The following is a 20,196-nucleotide window of genomic DNA, read 5'->3' as shown; positions in this document are numbered from 1 at the left end:
AGCCAATGCTGAGCTTAGCCAGGCAGAACTATTTGCACTCTATCAGCTCTAGAAACACCTCTTCTCATTCTGGAGTTGGACAGAGGACATAAACAGCTCACCCTGACTGACTATAAAGAAAAGCTGCCAGACAGAAAAAAAAAGAGCAAAATGCTATGGCTGCCCTAAACTTTCTACCTGACTGATGTTTTGTTTCTGAGGACACTGTCCCTGCGTTAGAGAGCCTAAAGAGCACACTAATGACAGCCACTCCCATATGTCGTTCACCTGTCATCAGCGGAGCCGAGTGCTGCTCTGCGGTGCGGGTGAGCAGACAGGCATCTTTCCATAGCGAGATTCGTGCTATTTCCCTGCTAAAACTCCCATGTCTCACAAGACTTAAAATTACTAAGAGTATTAAGACTGAAGTATAATGTCAAGTTGCTATTCTGCTGACATTTGAAAAGTTAGGATAAAAGTATCATCAGCCATTGCATCTGGTCCTTTGAGAAAAGGATACCCTGGTGTAAATGAGACCAGCCTAGGGCCTTTATCCTCCCAATGTGTAATCTCATCTATTTTAGTTGATTTACTGCACATTTTACACGTGAGCATCCACCTGGAATGGCAATCCATTGCTTTTACAGGCTTCCTTATGCACAGCCTCCCTGTTCAGAAGCAGCATGCCTAGGGAACACCACCAGGCAAATGCCACTCCTGCATAGGGCTGCTTTCCTGAATTGGAAGAAGTTGTTACTGTGTGTACCCAACCTCACAACACTGTGCTTGCCAAGGAGTGCTGGAAGATCTGCTCAACATCTCAAAGACTCTTCTAGACAGTCTGGTTTCGTTCATTTGCTTTGTTCAAGGCCACATCTAAAGGCAATTGGAGTTCCTACCGAACCACGATGACTTCCACAGGAACAAAAATCACCATTTCAGCAATCCAAGGGAATCTGTAAGGATCCAAATGACTCCAGTCCTACCTATTCTGATTATCTTCAGTTTTCTGATTTTAATGTGCATTTTCCATGCATTTAATTTTAATTCCAGGAGTATTTTGGATAGACTTGAACAAAAGGCATGTAACCAAGGAGTGCAAAGAAGCCATCTTACCTCACAAAACATAGGCAACTTTTTGGCAAAATCCACCACTCTGGTAATCGCTGGTGTGATGATTTTTGTAAACTGGCTGAAGGCTTCTAAATCCACTTTGCCACCTTCTGGAGCATTAACTATTGGTGCCTGCCCAATATCTTCTGGCTAAGGGCATAAACAAAGAGATGTAAAGGAAGAAGGTGTTTTAAAGCAAGTGTTTTAGGCTCTAGATAGTCCTGTTGGCGACGCAAGGGAAGGCTACTCTGCAGGTAATGCCCACTGCACCCCAAAATGGGATCTGCTCGTAAAGCCTGTGTGAAAGTGGTGACTGCAGAGAGAAATGGGTGACTGGCAGGCTGCTGCCCATCCTGTCTGTGCAGCTGCACTGCCGTGCACATGCAGCTTCTTCCTTGTGCCTCTGTCAGTATCTTCTGGGTTCAGCATATGCATTTTTGCTTACAAATACAGACATGTTCTTCTTTCTTCCAGCTGCTGAGTGCTCTCAAGTTTCCCTGCAACCCAAGGGAGCTGAGGTAACATGTAACCCATGAGAAGATGCTGTGGCCTTTGCAGAACTGGGCTCTCCCACCTATTGGACACTGCAATCCTCCCCAGAACAGACTGACTGCTTTCACAGACCTCCAGGCAACTGCCAAGGCTACAACTGAGGGGTAACAATGGGCTACCCCAAACTCAGCCTGCATAAACTGACAGGAGATTAAACTGGCCTGTGCAAAATGACCTTCTGTGTGACTTCTCCAAAACATAAATAAGAGTCACATTTTGTGACCTTCTGTGTTGACTTCTCCAAAACAGAAAAAGAGAGTCAGATTTTGAGGATTTCACTATAAATATGCAATGAAATAGTTTCAAGCAGAATCTGCAACGAGTGGTTTTGCACTCCAACTGCACTTCAACTTGTTGGTCTGATTTTATGACAGCTCATCAATGTTACTATGCATTTTAAAAACAAGCACATGGAAGCTGCTCCATTTACTGAGTTTGGCTTTGCAGTTGTGAAAGACCTGCCAACTGGCATGCAGAGGTTTCATTTGGCTAACATTAGAGAGCCAAAAAATGTGTAAACTCCAGAGAATAAGGCCTGTAATACTTTAATAATACTTTAATAATAAGGGCACTTCAGCAGGGGAGGTGCTAAAAGAAACACATTATAAAAGATTATTCCACAGCTCTAGATCCAAATCTAACTTCTATCAGAGAAAGCAGCATACAGGTTAGTAAAGCAAGCCAATAAAAAGCACCAGTTGTAAAGGAACAACAAAGAGGACTGAGTACAATTATCTGATGGTTCCTATGGAAGAAAAAACCCCAAATAATCTCACTTCTAGGCAACTTCCCTTCCTGAATCTCGGGCAATTAAATCACATTGTCTGCTCAGGATAAACAACCTTCATCACTTCCTAGCAAGGAGCCTAAATTCTTAAATCCATGCTAATGTTAGGGGAAAACGAACCAGAAAAGAACACAGCATTTTCTTGGGGCAAGCCAAAGAAGTGAGGATTACCAGCTAAAGCTAGTGAAGGCATGACACCAGAATGCTGCTGCCATCTAGCTCACCTCAACAGGAAACTTGCTCCAGACCTCAAACGCCCTCCTGCTGTTTAGGAACCAGCCTCAGCTTCCTAAGGATAGAACCACAGCTCCTGGAGCATGTGCTCAGCTCCTGCTCCTCAACAGCTTGTGGCAGGGGCTTCTGCAGTCCTCTGCCTGGTGCTGGCATGCCATCCTGGACTCTCCTTTCTGTGCTGCCTGCAAGGTGTCAGTGAGCTCCCTGTACCTGCCTTGAAACCACTGGGCCTCAGCATGTGAGCACTGCAAAGAATCAGGAGGCTCTGCAGCAAGAACTGCATGGAGAACAACTAACTGTGGTAGTCACAGCTGGCTTTTGATCTGCCCATTACAGCTACCACTCCTGCTTCTGCCCTAGCCATCCTCTCGGCCAAATGCCCTGCTGTTACATCACTTCAGCCCCTGCCTCTGCACACCCTTTCCTGAGGCATCCCCTCTGCTAGGAGTCTCCAGAGCCTGAAGTCCCTCACTGACCACACTTCACAGGGCACAGTCCCTCCCAGCTTTCTGCTCACGTTCTCCCTCCCAGCTCAAAGCCCAGGCGCAAAGCAGGAGATGCTGCCAGAGCAGCACTGCTGCCTACGTAACCAAGCACACCGTTGGCTGCAGCTGCTAACACTGCCACCACAAACCCTGCTTGCAGCACCACAGGGAAGTGCACTCTTGCTCCCTGCCTGCGGTTTACTGCCCACACACTACTACGAACACGCAGCCACCCAGGCAGAAACTGAGACATGGAATTAGCAAAACATCACAAAAGGCATCAGCTGGCCTGAATGCTTGATTTCTCTTAGCAGATTAACAGTGGGTCCAGATTCCCATGGGGAAATAGGAAAACAGGAGCCTAGGCTTACAAAAGGAGCCAGACTGTTGAAGAGCCCTGTGCATGCAGGCTACAATCTCTCTTCTGTGCTGCACACACATTCTGCATGATACACTTAATTCCCTTAAAAACCCACTTAGAAAAATCAAGTGAATCCTTTTTTAAGGCTGAGCATCACAGAGCACCAGTTATTGTCTGATCCTTAGTAACAAGTGGAAAACTTAGGCTGTCCTATAGTCTCCCAATCCCAGTGAGTACATAGCATCCTGCTTTCACCTTTTGCTTTGCCAGATCTATCTTATTTAACATGTTCACTTTAGAACAAGGAGGCAAACATAATGAATTATCAATAAAAAATATCAGCTTGCACCTAAAATTTAACACTCTTTTAACACTTACAATATAGAATCACAGAATCAACCAGCTTGGAAGAGACCTCCAAGCTCATCCAGCCCAACCTAGCACCCAGCCCTAGCCAGTCAACCAGACCATGGCACTAAGTGCCTCAGCCAGGCTTGGCTTCAACACCTCCAGGGACAGTGACTCCACCACCTCCCTGGGCAGCCCATTCCAATGCCAATCACTCTCTCTGACAACAACTTCCTCCTAACATCCAGCCTAGACCTGCCCTGGCACAACTTGAGACTGCGTCCCCTTGTTCTGTTGCTGCTTACCTGAGAGAAGAGCCCAACCCCACCTGGCTACAGCCTCCCTTCTGGTAGCTGCAGACAGCAATGAGGTCTGCTCTGAGCCTCCTCTGCTGCAGGCTGCACACCCCCAGCTCCCTCAGCCTCTCCTCACAGGGCTCTGCTCCAGGCCCCTCCCCAGTCTTGCTGCCCTTCTCTGGACACCTTCCAGCACCTCAACATCTCTCTTGAATTGAGGAGCCCAGAACCGGACACAGCACTCAAGGTGTGCCCTGCCCAGTGCTGAGCACAGGGGCAGATTAACCTCCCTTGTGCTGCTGGTCACACTGCTCCTGAGCCAGGCCAGGATGCCATTGGCTCTGCTAGCCAGTATGTTGCATGAGCCTCTAATAAAGACAGCCATCCCTAGGTATGTTAAAAAATGGTATGCACTGTGGGCTGCTACTGTCAGGAGTGAAACAGTTATTCTACATTTTTCTTCGCACAGTAAAAGCATCCAGCTGGGATGGTTAGATACTGAGCTACAGGCAAGGATAAGCAAGTTGTTAGCTGTAACAATCTTCATACATGCCAACAGAGTGCTGATACACCCTTTTTTGGGGGGCTGCAATGTTGGGAAGAGGCTTCAAACAAGAGAGAGGAGCCTGGCTCCAGAAGCAGTGTAAAAGGCTACAACTTTACCAGAAATTTCCTTTTCTGTTTCCAGTGGCTTCCCTGTGCATTGGTGGCCATGTGTGCTTCAGTCACAATTTTGATGAGCTCCCATTCCTCATCTGTTGGCTCCGGTTTGTGCCCAATGGTTTTCTGCAGCTCTTCCCGACGTCTCTTCTCTCGGTTTTCTTCTATCAGTTTTCTCTTTGCCAACCTCTTGCTGTCATCCAACACCACTAGCAGGGGAAAAGCACACAAAAATGGCTCTCAATGCTGTCTGAATTTTAGTCTTTTCTATGCCTCTGGTCTTTTCCTGTGCTGTATCACAGACTCACAGAATGTTAGGGGTTGGGAGGGACCTCCAGAGATCATGAGTAATCAGTAAAGTACTTTGGCAAGACTCACAGCTGATACAGTTCTTACTTCTGCCTCCAAGCTTTATTCTCTTAGAAGCCTGCATTGCAAAGACTTATGATTCTGGTACCATTTTGTACACTGCCATTGCCTTCAGCGCCTTATACCACCAACAAAACCAGCCTGATAAGAGTCTGTGAGCCTCATGCCAGGTGTTCCCACAATGGGCTTGGAATTCACATCAGAAGAGATGCACTTTCTTTTTTTTCCAAGTACTACCTCACACTCGCTGCTCTGAACTGTGTAGCCAGCAGAAGGTAATGTGGACGTAAGAAGGTGGCAGTACTTACTCACAGGGGGCTCCACAGGAGCCTGTTGCATGACATGATCAGAAGTCCTTTACCACCTCTTTCCCTATCTTCCAGTGATATAAGAAACACAAGCCTCAGGGCTGCACACCTCTGACCACCTTTTATCCCATTTTCCATGCAACAGGAATAGGCTGTCCAAACAGAATGGCCTGCTTTAGCGGATGAGCACTGCTGTGATCCGCAGCAGGCGCCTGGCAGAGGCACTAGAACACCTCTCTGTTCACACACCTGAAGCCAAAGGTGGGAGGAACCCTTGTGGAGTTGGAGGAGAGCTGGCCTGTCTGCCATGCTTGCTGGCAGCTCCTCTGGCACCCACGGAGCTGCAGCACACAAAGGCCATAGCAGCTTTGTGTTAAGGGCACCTCTTGGTGCCATTGCTCAGAATGGCACTCTTGGTCAGAATCAGACTCAAGGGAACTTCTCACTCTGTACAGCTGCTACCTGGCTGATGTTCAGCACTGCCTGCTGCATCAGGCTGGACTGGATGTGAGCTTGTGACACAGCCCCTCTTCTGAAGCCAACACCAAATTCTGTCCTTTCTTCTGTTTCCCTCTAGACAGTTGTACATTACATGAGCAATGAAAAGCACTGAGTGAGAATATTCTCCTGTGGTTTATTTGGCCCTGTTTTCCTGCCCATTCTCTTGCAGAGGATTACACTGGCAACAGCTGACTACCTCCCACTTTGACTAACTCAAGTTATCCATGTAAATCCCTGTGCAACAACAGAGAAAGAAGCTTGCTAAGGGTTAACCTTACAGCCATATTTTCTAGCTCTTTAGAATAGGAGTAGAATCCTTTGCAGTAGATAACTTCTCCAGGGCTAAAAATAAAACAAACAACTGCAGGATGACTCATGCAATGACATTCCATTTCCCATCCTCCAGAATCTTCTAAACAAGGTTATTTTTTTCTCAAGTACAGTGTCCATCTAGATGCATCTCTCCCTCCTCTCTGACAAAGAGGGAACACTCCTACTGTTACTGAGCCAGGTAAGGCCAGGAGAAGGTGCAGTCTGGCAAAGGGTAAACAAAAATGTATAGCCCTATGGCAGTGATGTGACACAGTTAAGTGCAATACCCTGGTACAACTTAGTAAAACAACAAAAAAGTGCTGGCAACTCTGCTCTGTTTCAGCAACCTTCACCAATCAACACACTTTAAGCAAATCCAGACATGAAAACAGAACGAACACCAGGAGAATATACTTACAATCTGTTGCCATGCCAACAAAGATGCATTTTTTGAAGCGGCATTCCTGGCACTGATTCCTTGTTACTTTGTCTATCACACATTTTCCTTCATATTTACAGGAATAGGTTGGATGGAGATTTTTCTGAATGGTTCTTCTAAAAAAACCCTGAGGGCAATAAACATTAGCAATAGGCATTATCTTTCCAAACTGAGGACATCTCCTGTTGGCTAGGAACGTACCCAGATACGCAAGTCAACATACTTCATGAAACTCCTGAAGACCAAAAGAGCAAAGCAGTTTTAGAGTGCATGGCATTTCTGTCCTGAGCTTCCTGAAACACCTCCTTCCTGAAAATTAAACTCATACAGACATCTTAAGTAAGCAAAGGCCTAAGGCATGATGCCTTGAGGGGCAAATACCATAGAATCACAGAATCAAGAACTTGGAAGAGACCTCCAAGCTCATCCACGCAACCTAGCACCCAGCCCTGGACAATCAACCAGACCATGGCACTAAGTGCCCCAGACAGGCTTACTTGAACACCTCCAGGCACAGCGACTCCACCACCTCCCTGGGCAGCCCATTCCAATGCCAATCACTCTCTCTGGGAACAACTTCCTCCTAACATCCAGCCTAGACCTGCCCTGGCACAACTTGAGACTGCGTCCCCTTGTTCTGTTGCTGCTTGCCTGGGAGGAGAGCCCAACCCCACCTGGCTACAGCCTCCCTTCAGGTAGTTGTAGATAGCAATGAGCTCTGCCCTGAGCCTCCTCTGCTGCAGGCTGCACACCCCCAGCTCCCTCAGCCTCTCCTCACAGGGCTCTGCTCCAGGCCCATCCCCAGCCTTGCTGCCCTTCTCACAACACCTTCCAGCACCTCAACATCTCTCTTGAATTGAGGAGCCCAGAACTGGACACAGCACTCAAGCTGTGCCCTGCCCAGTGCTGAGCACAGGGGCAGAAGAACCTCCCTTGTCCTGCTGGCCACACTGCTCCTGAGCCAGCCCAGGATGCCATTGGCTCTGCTGCCCACCTGGGCACTGCTGCCTCATCTTCAGCTACTCTCTCCCAGCACCCCCAGGTCTCTACACGTTTTCTTGAAGTCTTATGCTTCTGTTGTTTTTTTCAATCTGTAGTAGAGTTTCTTTTGAGTGCCTTTCTGCACCACACCACCATTCTGAGAGGTATTTGGAGGCCTATGCAAACTTTTAATTATGGAGCAGCTTCTGTCAATAGTAACAATGATGAATGCGATACTAAAGGGTCAAAGGGTCAAGAAGAGCTCTACTCCTTTCTTTCCATCAAAGCCAAATAACCACCCAAACAAATTTGGGTAAGACTCAGAATTCTGCAAACACAATTGCACATTGTTCCCAAATCTGAGAACTTCCCCAAGTTTCTGAATTATCTGTATTTCTGAAAGGAGGCTCTGATTTGTTCAAAAGGAACCCCCATGGATGTCCTGTCTATCTCGTTATCTATTGATCTATCCTAATGCAGACCTACACTACTAGTTGCAAAAGAGGTATTAGGTCAGATCCTAAGCTCATGAGAACTAATGTAGCTCCACTGAATTAATTGATTTATACATTCCATAGGCCTTGGGCTTAGGAAAATATATCAGAATGAACTTATCTCTAAGGGGGAGGTCTAGGCTGGATGTTAGGAGGAAGCTCTTGGCAGAGAGAGTGATTGGCATTGGAATGGGCTGCCCAGGGAGGTGGTGGAGTCACTGTCCCTGGAGGTGTTCAAGGAAAGCCTGAATGGGGCGCTTAGTGCCGTGGTCTGGTTGATTGGCCAGGGCTGGGTGCTAGGTTGGGCTGGATGAGCTTGGAGGTCTCTTCCAACCTGGATGATTCTAAGATTACAGACTTAATTCTCATACTAATTTCAACATGACTTTTCCCATTGACTTCTAGAAGAGCTGGATAAGCTTCCTGAGGCTGAATGATATTGACAAGATAGGTGTAAAGCAAGACATTTATACCATCTTATTTCAAGTTTCATCATTGTTTGAGATTGTCTACATCCAGCAGTGCAGCCTGGAACTACCCTAGCAGAGAAAACACGCTGGACCTTGGTGCTGTTTGACTGAGGCCACCGAGAATGGCTCTGGTTCCAAAGAAAACAATGGCAAAATTTAGGGGAGGTTTTGCCTAATGCATAGCCTCTCCCTCTGGGATTTTCCCTAAGGAACAGACTCTTTACCTCTCTAGGCAAAAAGTCTGCTTTTAGTTAAGTTAGTTAATACCCGGTAAAATCTTCCAGCCATGGGCAATTGATGTTAACACAGCATTTCAAATCTCTTGTGGTTGGTGCTCCTAACTCCAGAGATAACAAAAGGCCTTCTCCTCATCATTGACTCAGCTCTAGAGTGCAACACTTCCTTCCTTAATGACAAGACCTGAAATCTCAATGGAAAGGAGTTACGTAAGGCACCTGTGAGCCTTCGCAACACTGAGACCCGTTGAGTTGAGCCAAAATCCAGTCCATCATAGGCAAGATGTCTTTTATGTGGGGGTCTGGATCAGGCCTCAAATGCTCATCTACCCAACAACTGGCTCTGGATTCACCCTCTACCCTGTGATGAATTCCTAGAGACAGGACCTCTTCCTCTTCTCCCTGAAGATCAAAGACAGCTCTGGACAGCTATGACCACAGCAATCTCTGGTCATGGCAAGAGATCGGAAAAGCTCCAGTGAGTTCCAGGAAGTGGCACTCAACTTCCCTTTCCCAAATCTTGCATGGGACTTACTAAAGCTCTGTGTTTACAGCAGCAAGGCTCCCACTGCCAGTGTTGGGGATCCATCTTCCCATTTCTTTGCATTGCTCAGACACTTTTTGCAAAAGCCCTCTCTGATCATCTCTAAATACGACACGAGAAGGAAGTTTCTATAATTCATCCAAACATTTAATCACAGTACTGCCAATGTCATCAACAAAAGAAAGCACATCTTACTGTAAGGCAACTACTGTTTTCCTGAGTTCCTTAAATTCCTTACAGTTTACTCTTCAGAGGGCACGTGTGAGGATGTTTTGTTCATGAAAGCATTTGCCAAAGCAAATTTTTGGCTATCAGCCCAATGAATGATTCTCTCCACTCTGCTGAGACCCCACCTGGAGTACTGTATCCAGCTCTGGAGCCCCCATTACAAGAAGGATGTGGATTTGCTGGAGAGTGTCCAGAGCAGGGCCAGGAGGATGCTCAGAGGCTGCAGCAGCTCTGCTGTGAGCACAGACTGAAAGAGTTGGGGCTGTGCAGGCTGGAGAAGAGGAGGCTCCCAGGGGACCTTCTTGTGGCATTCCAATGTCTAAAGTGGGCCAACAAAAAAGCTGGGGAGGGACTTTTGAGGCTATCAGGGAGAGACAGGACTGGGGGGAACGGAGCAAAGCTGGAGGTGGGGAGAGTCAGGCTGGCCATGAGGAGGAAGTTCTTCAGCATTAGTGGTGAGAGGCTGGCATGGGTTGCCCAGGGACGTGGTTGAGGCCCCATGCATGAAGGTGTTTAAGGCCAGGCTGGCTGAGGCTGTGGGCAGGCTGATCTAGGGTAGGGTGTCCCTGCCCATGGCAGGGGGGTTGGAACTAGATGGTCCTTGTGGTCTCTTTCAATTCTGACTCATTCTATGATTCTATGAATGTTGTTAGAAAACTGAAGTGATTTTGAGAGGAAACAACTAGCAAATGTCAAATTCATTCACAGCCGATTACATACAACTTTGTTGACAATCAAAGAACTTGAAGTCTGTGTGCAGATCTTCCAAAGCATGAGCTGAAACTGTCCAAACAAAAAACTAATCCTGTGCAATGAATACATTTGCTAGAACAAAACAAAACAGAAATCTTTGTGCCAGCCAACAATAAATCTAAGGAAGAAATGAGTTACTTCTCCCACGCCGTGAGCGCAGTTCATTGTGCACGTAAGCATTAGTCTAACTTGCCACCAAACAGAACTCTCTCTAAAGACAAAAGTAGATTTTTGCCTGCTGTATCTTTAAAATAGCTAGCAGGCACAAAAAGAAATACTTCATTTGGAGTACCAAATTTGAAGTAGGAAGGCATATGAGAGCGCTGCTGAGCTGGAAGCAAGGCACTTCATGATGACGCACTGGCAGTAACTTCTCGGTGCATCTGAATTAAGTTATGTTCATACATTTAATGTCATCTCCTATATGGGATGCAAATGTGTAAGAAGCACTTGTTCAGTTCCAGGAGTTTTTTTCAGACACAAGTATTTTTTTCATATGCCTTACGTATAGAATCACAGAATGGTTTACGTTGGAAGGGATCTCAAATCTCATCCAGTTCCAACTCCCTGCCATAGGCAGGGACACCTCCTACTAGAACAGGTTGATCAAGGCCTCATCCAACCTGGCCTTGGACACCTCCAGGGAGGTTGTGGAGCACAAAATCAGATCAAAGACCACATTGGGTGATTCTGTGCTCCACAACCTCCCTGGGCAACCTGTGCCAGTGTCTCACCACCCTCACTGCAAACAATCCTTTCCTAACAGCCAGTTTCAGTTTCCCCTCTGCCACTTTAAACCCATTACCCCTTGTGCTGTCATTACAAGACCTTCTCCACAGTCCCTCCCCAACCTTCCTGCAGGGTCCCTTCAGATACTGGAAGGCCACTCCAAGGTCTCCTCGAAGCCTTCTCTTCTCCAGGCTGAAGAGCCCCAACTCTTGTAGCCTGTCCTCAGAGCAGAGCTGCTTCAACCCTCTGATCACCCTCATGCCCCTCCTCTGGACTGGCTCCAACAGTTCTACGTCGTTCTTGTGCTGGAGACTCCAGAACTGCACACAGGAGTCCAGGTGGGGTTTCAGGAGAGCAGAGCAAAGGGAGAGTGTGCTGCCCAGCTGGCCACACTGCTCCTGCTGCAACCCAGCACAGGGTTGCTGTCTGGGCTGCACATGCACACTGCCAGCTCATGTTGAGCTTTTCATCAGCCCAACACATCTGTATGTATGTGTACAAACTCAGCATGATTATCATCACAAATCTGCTATAGGGAGGATATTTACACCTTTGTGCATTTCATAAGTGTTGCTTAGGGCAGTGCTACACAACTGAAGGAAGAGCTCCAGCACAAGAGTTACTGTGATGTTTGGACTGGCTCAAAAGATCAGACTCAAATAGTCCACACTTTGGGGATGAACAGAATGTGACTTGTGTCACTTAGTCCTGTGACACGAGCCCATGACATGTGTGGTTCTGTTTGTCTAGAAAAACAATTTGTTTGTTTGTTTTCCTGCAAGCAGTAGCTTCCTTACAGGATCCCAAGCTGTTCAGGCACATTTTTGGAGGCACAGCAGTGTAAGATGTGCCAGACCATGTTACTCAATTCTGGTTTGTATTTACTTGTCCAAAGCAATCTCTCTTTTAATTTTTCCATGTAGCTTCGGAGACGCAATTTAGGGCTGGAAACTTACATTAAAGAGATCCAAAGCTTTCTGAAACTTTTAACTGGCTGTGAATGCTTCCCAAAGTGATGGATGTTACTAATGTAAGAGCATGGGGAAGGGCCTTTGGTTTTTGCTTCTTCACAGTGATTATGAGAGGCACTGGAGCACTTCATTGCTACACACTCCTCATGGCCATAGGCAGAATCTCAGCTACTGCACCAACACTGTCACTGGAGCTGCTGGGACTATGCTGATGTATGCTGGCTGAGAGCATGGCCACAGAAACATCAAAAAATAGAGACATCAAAGATAACAAATCTCAGTTTTTCATTCTCCTTTCAAAAGCAAACACTGCAAAGATCAACTATATTCCTTATGCATATGAAGAGCAGCCGGATAGCCAGATACAGCTTATCATCAGTACTGGATGTTCTTATTCACTTCTAATCTTTGTTTTACTTGACAGCACAGGTCAGGAAGTCTGTATAATGGAGGAGCTGGAGAGCTATTTCTGATTTGCTCTTTCCCACTGTATCATTTACCTTGCAACCTTCGCAAGTGATGCAGCGATAATGGTATCCGGTGGCTTTGTCCCCACACACTACACACAGCTCATCCTTGTCTAAGTAACTGGGTATATACCCTGTAAAGAAAAAGAAGATGTGGCATGTAAACTCAATATAAAACACTGGATATAAAACCATTATGTTCAAACTCACTGCAGATCTTACCTACCAGCCCCAGACTTCGGAACTCGCTGAGTTTCCTGGATAAAACCTCATACTACATTAGAGACTTATTTGAATGTAGTCTCTACTGTCTTCTGCTCTTCAGACTGCTTCAGCATCTACTGCACAAGGGGCAGGCCAACATGCTCTCTCCTGACTGAAATACTGCCTTAGAAAAGTAAGTATTTCTGCTTCTACCTCAGGGGCTTTGATATGACAAAATACAATATCACAGGTCTCTCTTCTGTTTCACCCCCCACCCCCCTCCAATGTATCTGTACACTGAAGATGTGAAGATGAGATCACAGGTTGCAGCTGACTCAGGACCTGGTAGTAAGAAATATGTAGAGCTCTGCAGGCATGGCTAGAGAAGCATCAGCAACAGACAGCCCAAGCTGTATTGATCATATCTGACCTGGGTGTGTCCAGAAGGAATACCTAATACAGCCTGAATGTGGGACAGGAATACACAGGCATTCGAGTACGTGTGTGTGTGTTAGAATGACAGTTTCTCTTCTGAAGTGGTTTACCAGCCACCCAGCTAGTGAAAGCAACTATCACTGCCATGAAAAACATCAGCAATGCTTGGTTCTCATCCCACAGTGGCATTTGTTTTGATAGCATAAACATATTTCCAATTTGAACAAACCCCCCCAAAAATTCTGATGGCAACCAAAAAGTAATTCTAAACTGAAGGGAACTTTCAAATAGCATAAAACAGAAACCTTTCCAGGTAAGTGCTCCCATGACTCTGAGCTAATGGAGTTATGGTACATAACCTTTCTTTCTGCAAGATCTCTCTGCAAAGAGCTAACACAGAGACCTCAGCTCACTGTGAGGCAGAAGAGGAAAGCGCAGCTATCTGAGACTGTTCAAGTGTAGTGTTTCACAGAATCCCAGAATGGATGAAGCTGGAAGGCAACTCTGGAGGTCATCTGGTCCAACCTGCAGGCTCAAGAAGAGCCACACAGAGCTAGCTGCCAAGGCCCATGTCCAGATGGCTTTTGAGGATCTCCAAGGACAGACACTCTGCAACCTTTCTGGCCAATCTATGCCAGTGCTTGGTCACCCTCGTGGTGGCAAACCCCACTAATTTATTGTCCTCAGAAGGAATCATCTGCATCTCTATTTGTGCTCACTGACATCTGTCCTTTCACTGGAGTCTGTCTGTCTTCTACTTGCAGGGGATCAGGTATTTAGACAAACTCTTAAGACACCCCACATACCATGACTTAAGCCTTCTCTGCCTCAGGCTGAACAGTCCAGCTCTGCCTTTTGTGGAACAGATGCCCCAGGCCCCTGTTTGTCTTTGTGGCCATCTGCTGGACTCCCTCCAGTATGCCTATGTCTTTCTTGTGTTGTGCAGTCTGGAAGTGGACCAATCACTGCAAAGCTGAGCAGACAGGAAGGATAACCTCCCTCAAGCAGGTGGTGATCTTCCTAATGCACAACATGATACTGCTGACTACCTTGCCACAAGGAAGTTTGGCTTGACATGAACTTGTGGCAAGCTCTTGTCAAACCAAACTTGCTGCTACTATGAACCCCAAGTACTTCAATGGAAAGCACACCTGGCAGCTGGTTGGGACCCAGCCTGGGCTGCTGCATTTAGTATTCCTCTCCCAGTGTAGGATTTGGCATTTCTCACTGATGAACTTCAAGAAATTCCTCTCATTTCATTTCTCCAGCCTGCCTAGGTTCTCCAAGCAGCAGAACATCCATCTGGTGTACCAACCTCTCCTCTCAGTTTGGCATCATCTACCAACTGACTGAGTGCAATTTATAAGTGCACTGAGAGAGAGTCCTTAGGATATGGCTGCCTGCAACATTCTCCCTTACCACTGGCTTGCTGAACTGATCATCTGTGGAACTACATGTTAGACTAGATGCCAAGCTTGCTGTCTTTATACAGCCCTTGCACCAATGTGGCTCAGTATAGCTCAGAGACCCAGCACATCACAGTCACAAGGAATAAAACCAGTAACAAGACTCAGGGCAGCAGAAAGCCGTTGGAGGATGGTGCAGGATGGGTGGCCATCCTGTGACTAGCATGCCAGAAGGCCAGCTCAGTAACAGACAGCTCAGATGAAAATGCTTTCCTAAGGCTACACTTGCCACGAGTTCTCCAGACAGAAAAGCTGAAATAGAATCATAGAATCAACTAGGTTGGAAGAGAGCTCCAAGCTCATCCAGCCCAACCTAGCACCCAGCCCTAGACAATCAACCAGACCATGGCACTAAGTGCCTCATCCAGGCTTGGCTTCAACACCTCCAGGGACATCAACTCCACCACCTCCCTGGGCAGCCCATTCCAATGCCAATCACTCTCTCTGACAACAACTTCCTCCTAACATCCAGCCTAGACCTGCCCTGGCACAGCTTGAGACTGTGTCCCCTTCTTCTGTTGCTGCTTGCCTGAGAGAAGAGACCAACTCCATCTGGCTACAGCCTCCCTTCAGGTAGTTGTAGACAGCAATGAGCTCTGCCCTGAGCCTCCTCTGCTGCAGGCTGCACACCCCCAGCTCCCTCAGCCTCTCCTCACAGGGCTCTGCTCCAGGCCCCTCCCCAGCCTTGCTGACCTTCTCTGGACACCTTCCAGCACCTCAACATCTCTCTTGAATTGAGGAGCCCAGAACTGGGCACAGCATGCAGAGAAAATACTTGAAATTAACCAATATTAAAATATCTTAACTTTCTGGGGGCTGGCAAGTGGATTAGGAGACATTAAAAAACTGAGCTGGCAGGAATTACCTGCATGGCCTCCTTAGAACATCTAGTTTAAGCAGCACTGTGAGAACCTCCAATTAAAGACAAACACAGAGCCGTCTGTGTAGTGCTGGGCAGCAGGAGAACTCTGAAGCCATGCCTAGGAACGCACATCTCAGGTTTGCCTACTGGCATCTGAAAGGTGAGTGGAAGAATGAGTCGAGACCTTACTGATCAGATTTAATTCCATGATGAACAAGTTGTATTTGGAAAAAGACTGGTGGACATGTGGAGCTGGCTCTGTGACCTTGAGGGAAGAGACACAGTAGGGTTTCAAGTCTAATTTACATCACTGACCCGTAACAGACATTATGCTAGTGGGGGATTAGCAGAGGGTATTACTTCCACCCTGCCCCCCTTTTGCCTCTCTACATGCAACACATAGACAACACGGAGCTGATGCAGGAGACAGCAGTCAGCAAAGGATGAAGGATTTCCCTCTCAATTTGTTATAAAAATGAAGGGCTTCTTGTTACTGCTAATCACTGCTATTGATGAAAGACAGCCAGTGTAGCACAGACTATGCTCTTGACATTTCCTATCTCTGGTTTGCTTCCTCAGGAATTACTTCTGCATTAAATGCCTTTACATTTCATTAAGTATATAATCTGGTTAGCATGCCTCACGTAATGCCAGCTTTTGTTCTATTGGAGGAACAGGAGACCACTTGTCTATACTGCTTCCTTAAATATATACAGTAGCTTGTGCATGTGACCACTGCTGCCCATCTCCTTCTTGACATTTCATGGCTTTATCCAAGCCGGGGAACATCTTCCATTCTGGCAGGAAAGAGAAACTGCCTACAGGCACTCCTAGTTAGGAATTAAGAATAGCACTGTTGCTTGCTCCATCAGGAGTCTTAGGTGCCAGCTATTTGAGCTACTTAATGTTACGTTCACCACTTTTGCAGGAGCATACCCATGTCACAAGGTGAGCACACACTTGGAACTCTTTCACAGATTCAACAGGAAACATGGAGAGACAGATCTTAACTGCAAGACAACATGGGCAATAAAAGCATGCAATAAACATCTGTCTTCTTTCTATTGCAAATCTGAGAGAGACAGCCACATTTTGGTCTACTTTTTAAGCCCTCTTTTAACAGCTAATGGGGTCAGATACTGCTAAAATAAAAGGAAAGAAAACGGACATTCAGCAGTATTTGAAAAGGGTATAATTCAGACAAGAGGACTAAAGGGACTTACACTCAATTCTTACAAACTGTAATGGCCACCCTAAATTGTCTGTAGTAGCTGCAAGTATCTAGTCCAACCTCTGTATAAATTCAATGCAATGTCATTTTTAAGACCTCAGTGCATTTTGCTCCTACTCACGAGTTAGGATCAGTATCAGCAGGAAGGAAATTAAGAGTGTGTTTCTGAACTTGGTATCAGCATGGAAGCTATTCATGGAGATTCCTGGGGAAGATGTGGATGGCAGCAGAGTTGTCTGTTGGACAGTCGGAGAAAGAGCAACAGACTTCTTGCAGCTCTTGGAGAAAAAGAGGAGGGGCAGGCTAGCAGGCACTTGTCTCTCATATCAGCAAGAACTTTGGCATTTTGTGTGTTTAATAACTCTGGACCAAAAATAAAAGAAGGAGATGCTGCTTTCTCTCATGAAAAAATAATGTCTGGTGACAAATCTCATGGCAACATTGGGTAGGTGTCTATTTCTGGTGTTCTTATTTCATCCTTTATTTCTTGGTCAAAGTCTACTATTTAAGTAGCTAAGAGGAACTGTTCAAAAGCAACACCAATCCCTCCAAACTGTACCACAACCATTACCATTCCTTGGTCTGCTGTCCTCTAGCATCAGCACGGACTATCACTTGGTCCATCTTGTATGATCCTCAAAGTCATTTGATGTCATTCATTTCAATGCCCTCCTTGCATCTTTGCTCTGAATGGAGAGCACCAATGAATGACCTTGATCTGCCATGTCTGCTACTCCCTCTTCATCCTAAAATAACTCCTTTCTTTCCCAGACTCCCACCTGCCAGTCTGCCCAATCTTACTGTCTTGGCAAGGCTAAGTAGACAGCAGGAGCACTTGTCCCTATCTGGAATACATATATATTGTGTTACGTTAGATGTATTATAACCAATCTTGATACTGATTCACAGTATCTTTTACCTCAGAAATGTAGCTTTACACAGATACAGCAAGAAACAATTCCCTTCCACAGGAGAATGCACAGACAGTTTGTACTAGCAGCGGTAAGGACAGAACAAGATCTGCTAACCTATGCCATCGCCTGAGGTACCTCGCTCCATTAATACTCTGTGCCTACAGTCTTGTATTACCATTTGCAGGAACAATACCTTAAAGCAGTGTATGTGACACTGCTTAGTGTAACACAGTGGAGAGACAAAAATGAGATACTTGATGGCTGTTCTTGCCCCCACACAACACCTGCTGGGAAAAGAAAAGCCATTTGAATGAACAAAACCCAGCAGACCTGAAAAATGGCACTGTTCTCTCCCTCTGTGCCTGGGAGCCCATTAGAAAAACACAGCATGCTTTGAGAGAAGAACCAGTTCCAGTTTTGCTGAAAGTATCACAGCACAGACCTTACATCCCCAGGGCTCTCTCTGTACAGATAGTGTTAGTATTGGCTTAGGGATTAAATCACACCTTAAAAACAACTATGACCCAAACCACATTTGACTACCAAACATGGATATGACTGACAGGAATGTAAACAAATCATGTCTGCATACCAGATGTTCCTCATTATGTTGCTCCTGATCCACCATAGGCTTATACCTTGCAAACAGAAAAATCCTTCTTTTTGTGCTATTGCACAAGGACAGCTGTGTTTTAAGAGCACTATTCAGCATTTTGATTTTCACTGTCATGCATTATAGATGTTCCCTGAAATCTTTCTCCTCTCTGCTATGGTTTGTGTGACAAGAGACCACTCACACCAGTGAGGAGGTTAAGACTCATCGGTGAGACTGTGTTCACTTACCAGGCACTGCAGTACAAAAATGAAGCAGATGAAATTAATTACTACCTTGAAAATCCTCAACTGTATTAGAACTGAAAATTCCTAACTGCTGTCGACTGATTCCATAGTCACACATAGCTCTTTGCAAATGATGGAAGTGACAGGAACCATCCAGATACCATCCCTGGTACTCCTGTGCAGAAAACGCTTGAGCTGAGTGTTTCTTGGAGAAAGCACAGAGGTGAGCAATAAAAGCATACTCCATTCTTACCTGTGCTGTTATCAATGCTGATCTGAAAGGCTAGGCTGATCCGCTGATCCTTGCCTCCCACTCTCTTTCAATTACTCCCACTGAGAAAAATTGCTTATTCCTGCACCAAGGCTGGCAGCACCGAAACCGCTGTTCAGCAGCTGAGCAGATCCCTTGCTAGCTAACCTGCCTGTCTGCAGCCCTGACCTCTGCCGACCTATTTTCATCAACGGAATCACCAATATTTGGCAAAAGGTTTTGTGAAGGTAGAACGTGGGACATATCTTGTGTTGTCTCTTTGCCCTCCATCACTTTTCCACGCGCTAACCCTGTTTGGGCTGGTCAGAAACCTTACTAACAGCAGTGTATTTTGCACAGATGTGCTGAAAACATTTTAGCCCAAACCGCGCTAATACTTAAACTGCTGTGGTCGGTACTGCACCTGTACGCACTTGCACGCATTACCAAGTAACTACTGGTGCAAAAGGCACTCCTCTAAGGGGCAGATCGTGCAAGCTCTTTTCCTCAGAGTTCTGAAGGTTTTTATAGCCTAGCTTAGTATCACAAGCAACTTACTGCTTACATTGAATCCTCGCTGAACATCAGCTTCGCCACTGGCACAAACACAAAGTATAACTGAGCTGACTTTCCCACCCTTGATTTGGTTGTGGAAAGGTTAGAGCAAAGGAGAGAAAAACACTTTTCTCCACTGATATTTCTATCAAAAACTAAACATACAGCTCTAAATGCATCATGACTTTCTGAATAAACATAATTTATTCTGTTAGTGCTGTCTCTTTAGGTGAGTGGCCAAGAGCAAATTTAATCATATTTAAGTCCAAAATGATTGTTAGCATACTGGGAGCTGCTCCACTGCAAAGGCCAAGATGACAAATGCTCAGCGTTCTGCAAATGCTGATGAGAAGACACTTTGACATCCACCTCTATGTTTCATTTTGTTAGATATTCAGAAAGTCCCCTGATGCTTTCCCACTGCTGAGAGTGCAGTCACACACTCTGGCAGTCACAGTTTGCATTCGCAGCTGCACGTAAATTGCTGAGAAAACAGAAACGAAAATAGTGGGATGGAATAATCACTGTAATGACAATAATAACAACAATAATCGATTTCAAACGCCCACTCTCCCACCGTACCAAAAGCCCTTAAAAGGATAGTATTAACCTCCCCTTGGATCTGGGAAGCAAGGTGAGATGCAGGGCTGAGGAGCCAGCACTTCTACAGCCTATGGACTCAAGACTACCTACCTGCAAACTCTTGGTTTGGGGGCAGCCTCACAGAAATGACTGTGCCAAGGGAAGTGTAATCAACTCACATCCCCCTGTTAACTTTGCAGACCTATTTCTCGTGTTGTCCAAACAGTCAAAACACTGCAC

The 20,196-nt window shown here is 46.0% G+C and overlaps 1 protein-coding gene across 5 annotated transcripts in view; it reads right to left on the bottom strand.

Annotated features, from left to right (window-relative positions):
* THRB (thyroid hormone receptor beta) overlaps nt 1–20,196 on the bottom strand; it is a 207,650-nt gene that overhangs the window by 10,095 nt on the left and 177,359 nt on the right. For all 5 annotated transcript variants that reach the window (XM_064167290.1, XM_064167289.1, XM_064167288.1 and 2 more), the window contains 4 exons: nt 12,651–12,751; nt 6,724–6,871; nt 4,819–5,024; nt 1,096–1,242 (listed from right to left, as the gene is read on the bottom strand). In XM_064167290.1, the coding sequence (XP_064023360.1) occupies nt 1,096–1,242; nt 4,819–5,024; nt 6,724–6,871; nt 12,651–12,751 (602 nt within the window). The remainder of the gene's footprint in view (nt 1–1,095; nt 1,243–4,818; nt 5,025–6,723; nt 6,872–12,650; nt 12,752–20,196) is intronic.

The sequence above is a fragment of the Pogoniulus pusillus genome, chromosome 28, assembly GCF_015220805.1.
Source record: "Pogoniulus pusillus isolate bPogPus1 chromosome 28, bPogPus1.pri, whole genome shotgun sequence".
NCBI classification, from domain to species: Eukaryota; Metazoa; Chordata; class Aves; order Piciformes; family Lybiidae; genus Pogoniulus; species Pogoniulus pusillus.
The sequence above is the reverse complement of the archived record's forward strand: the minus strand, read 5'-3'. Positions and strand labels throughout refer to the sequence as shown.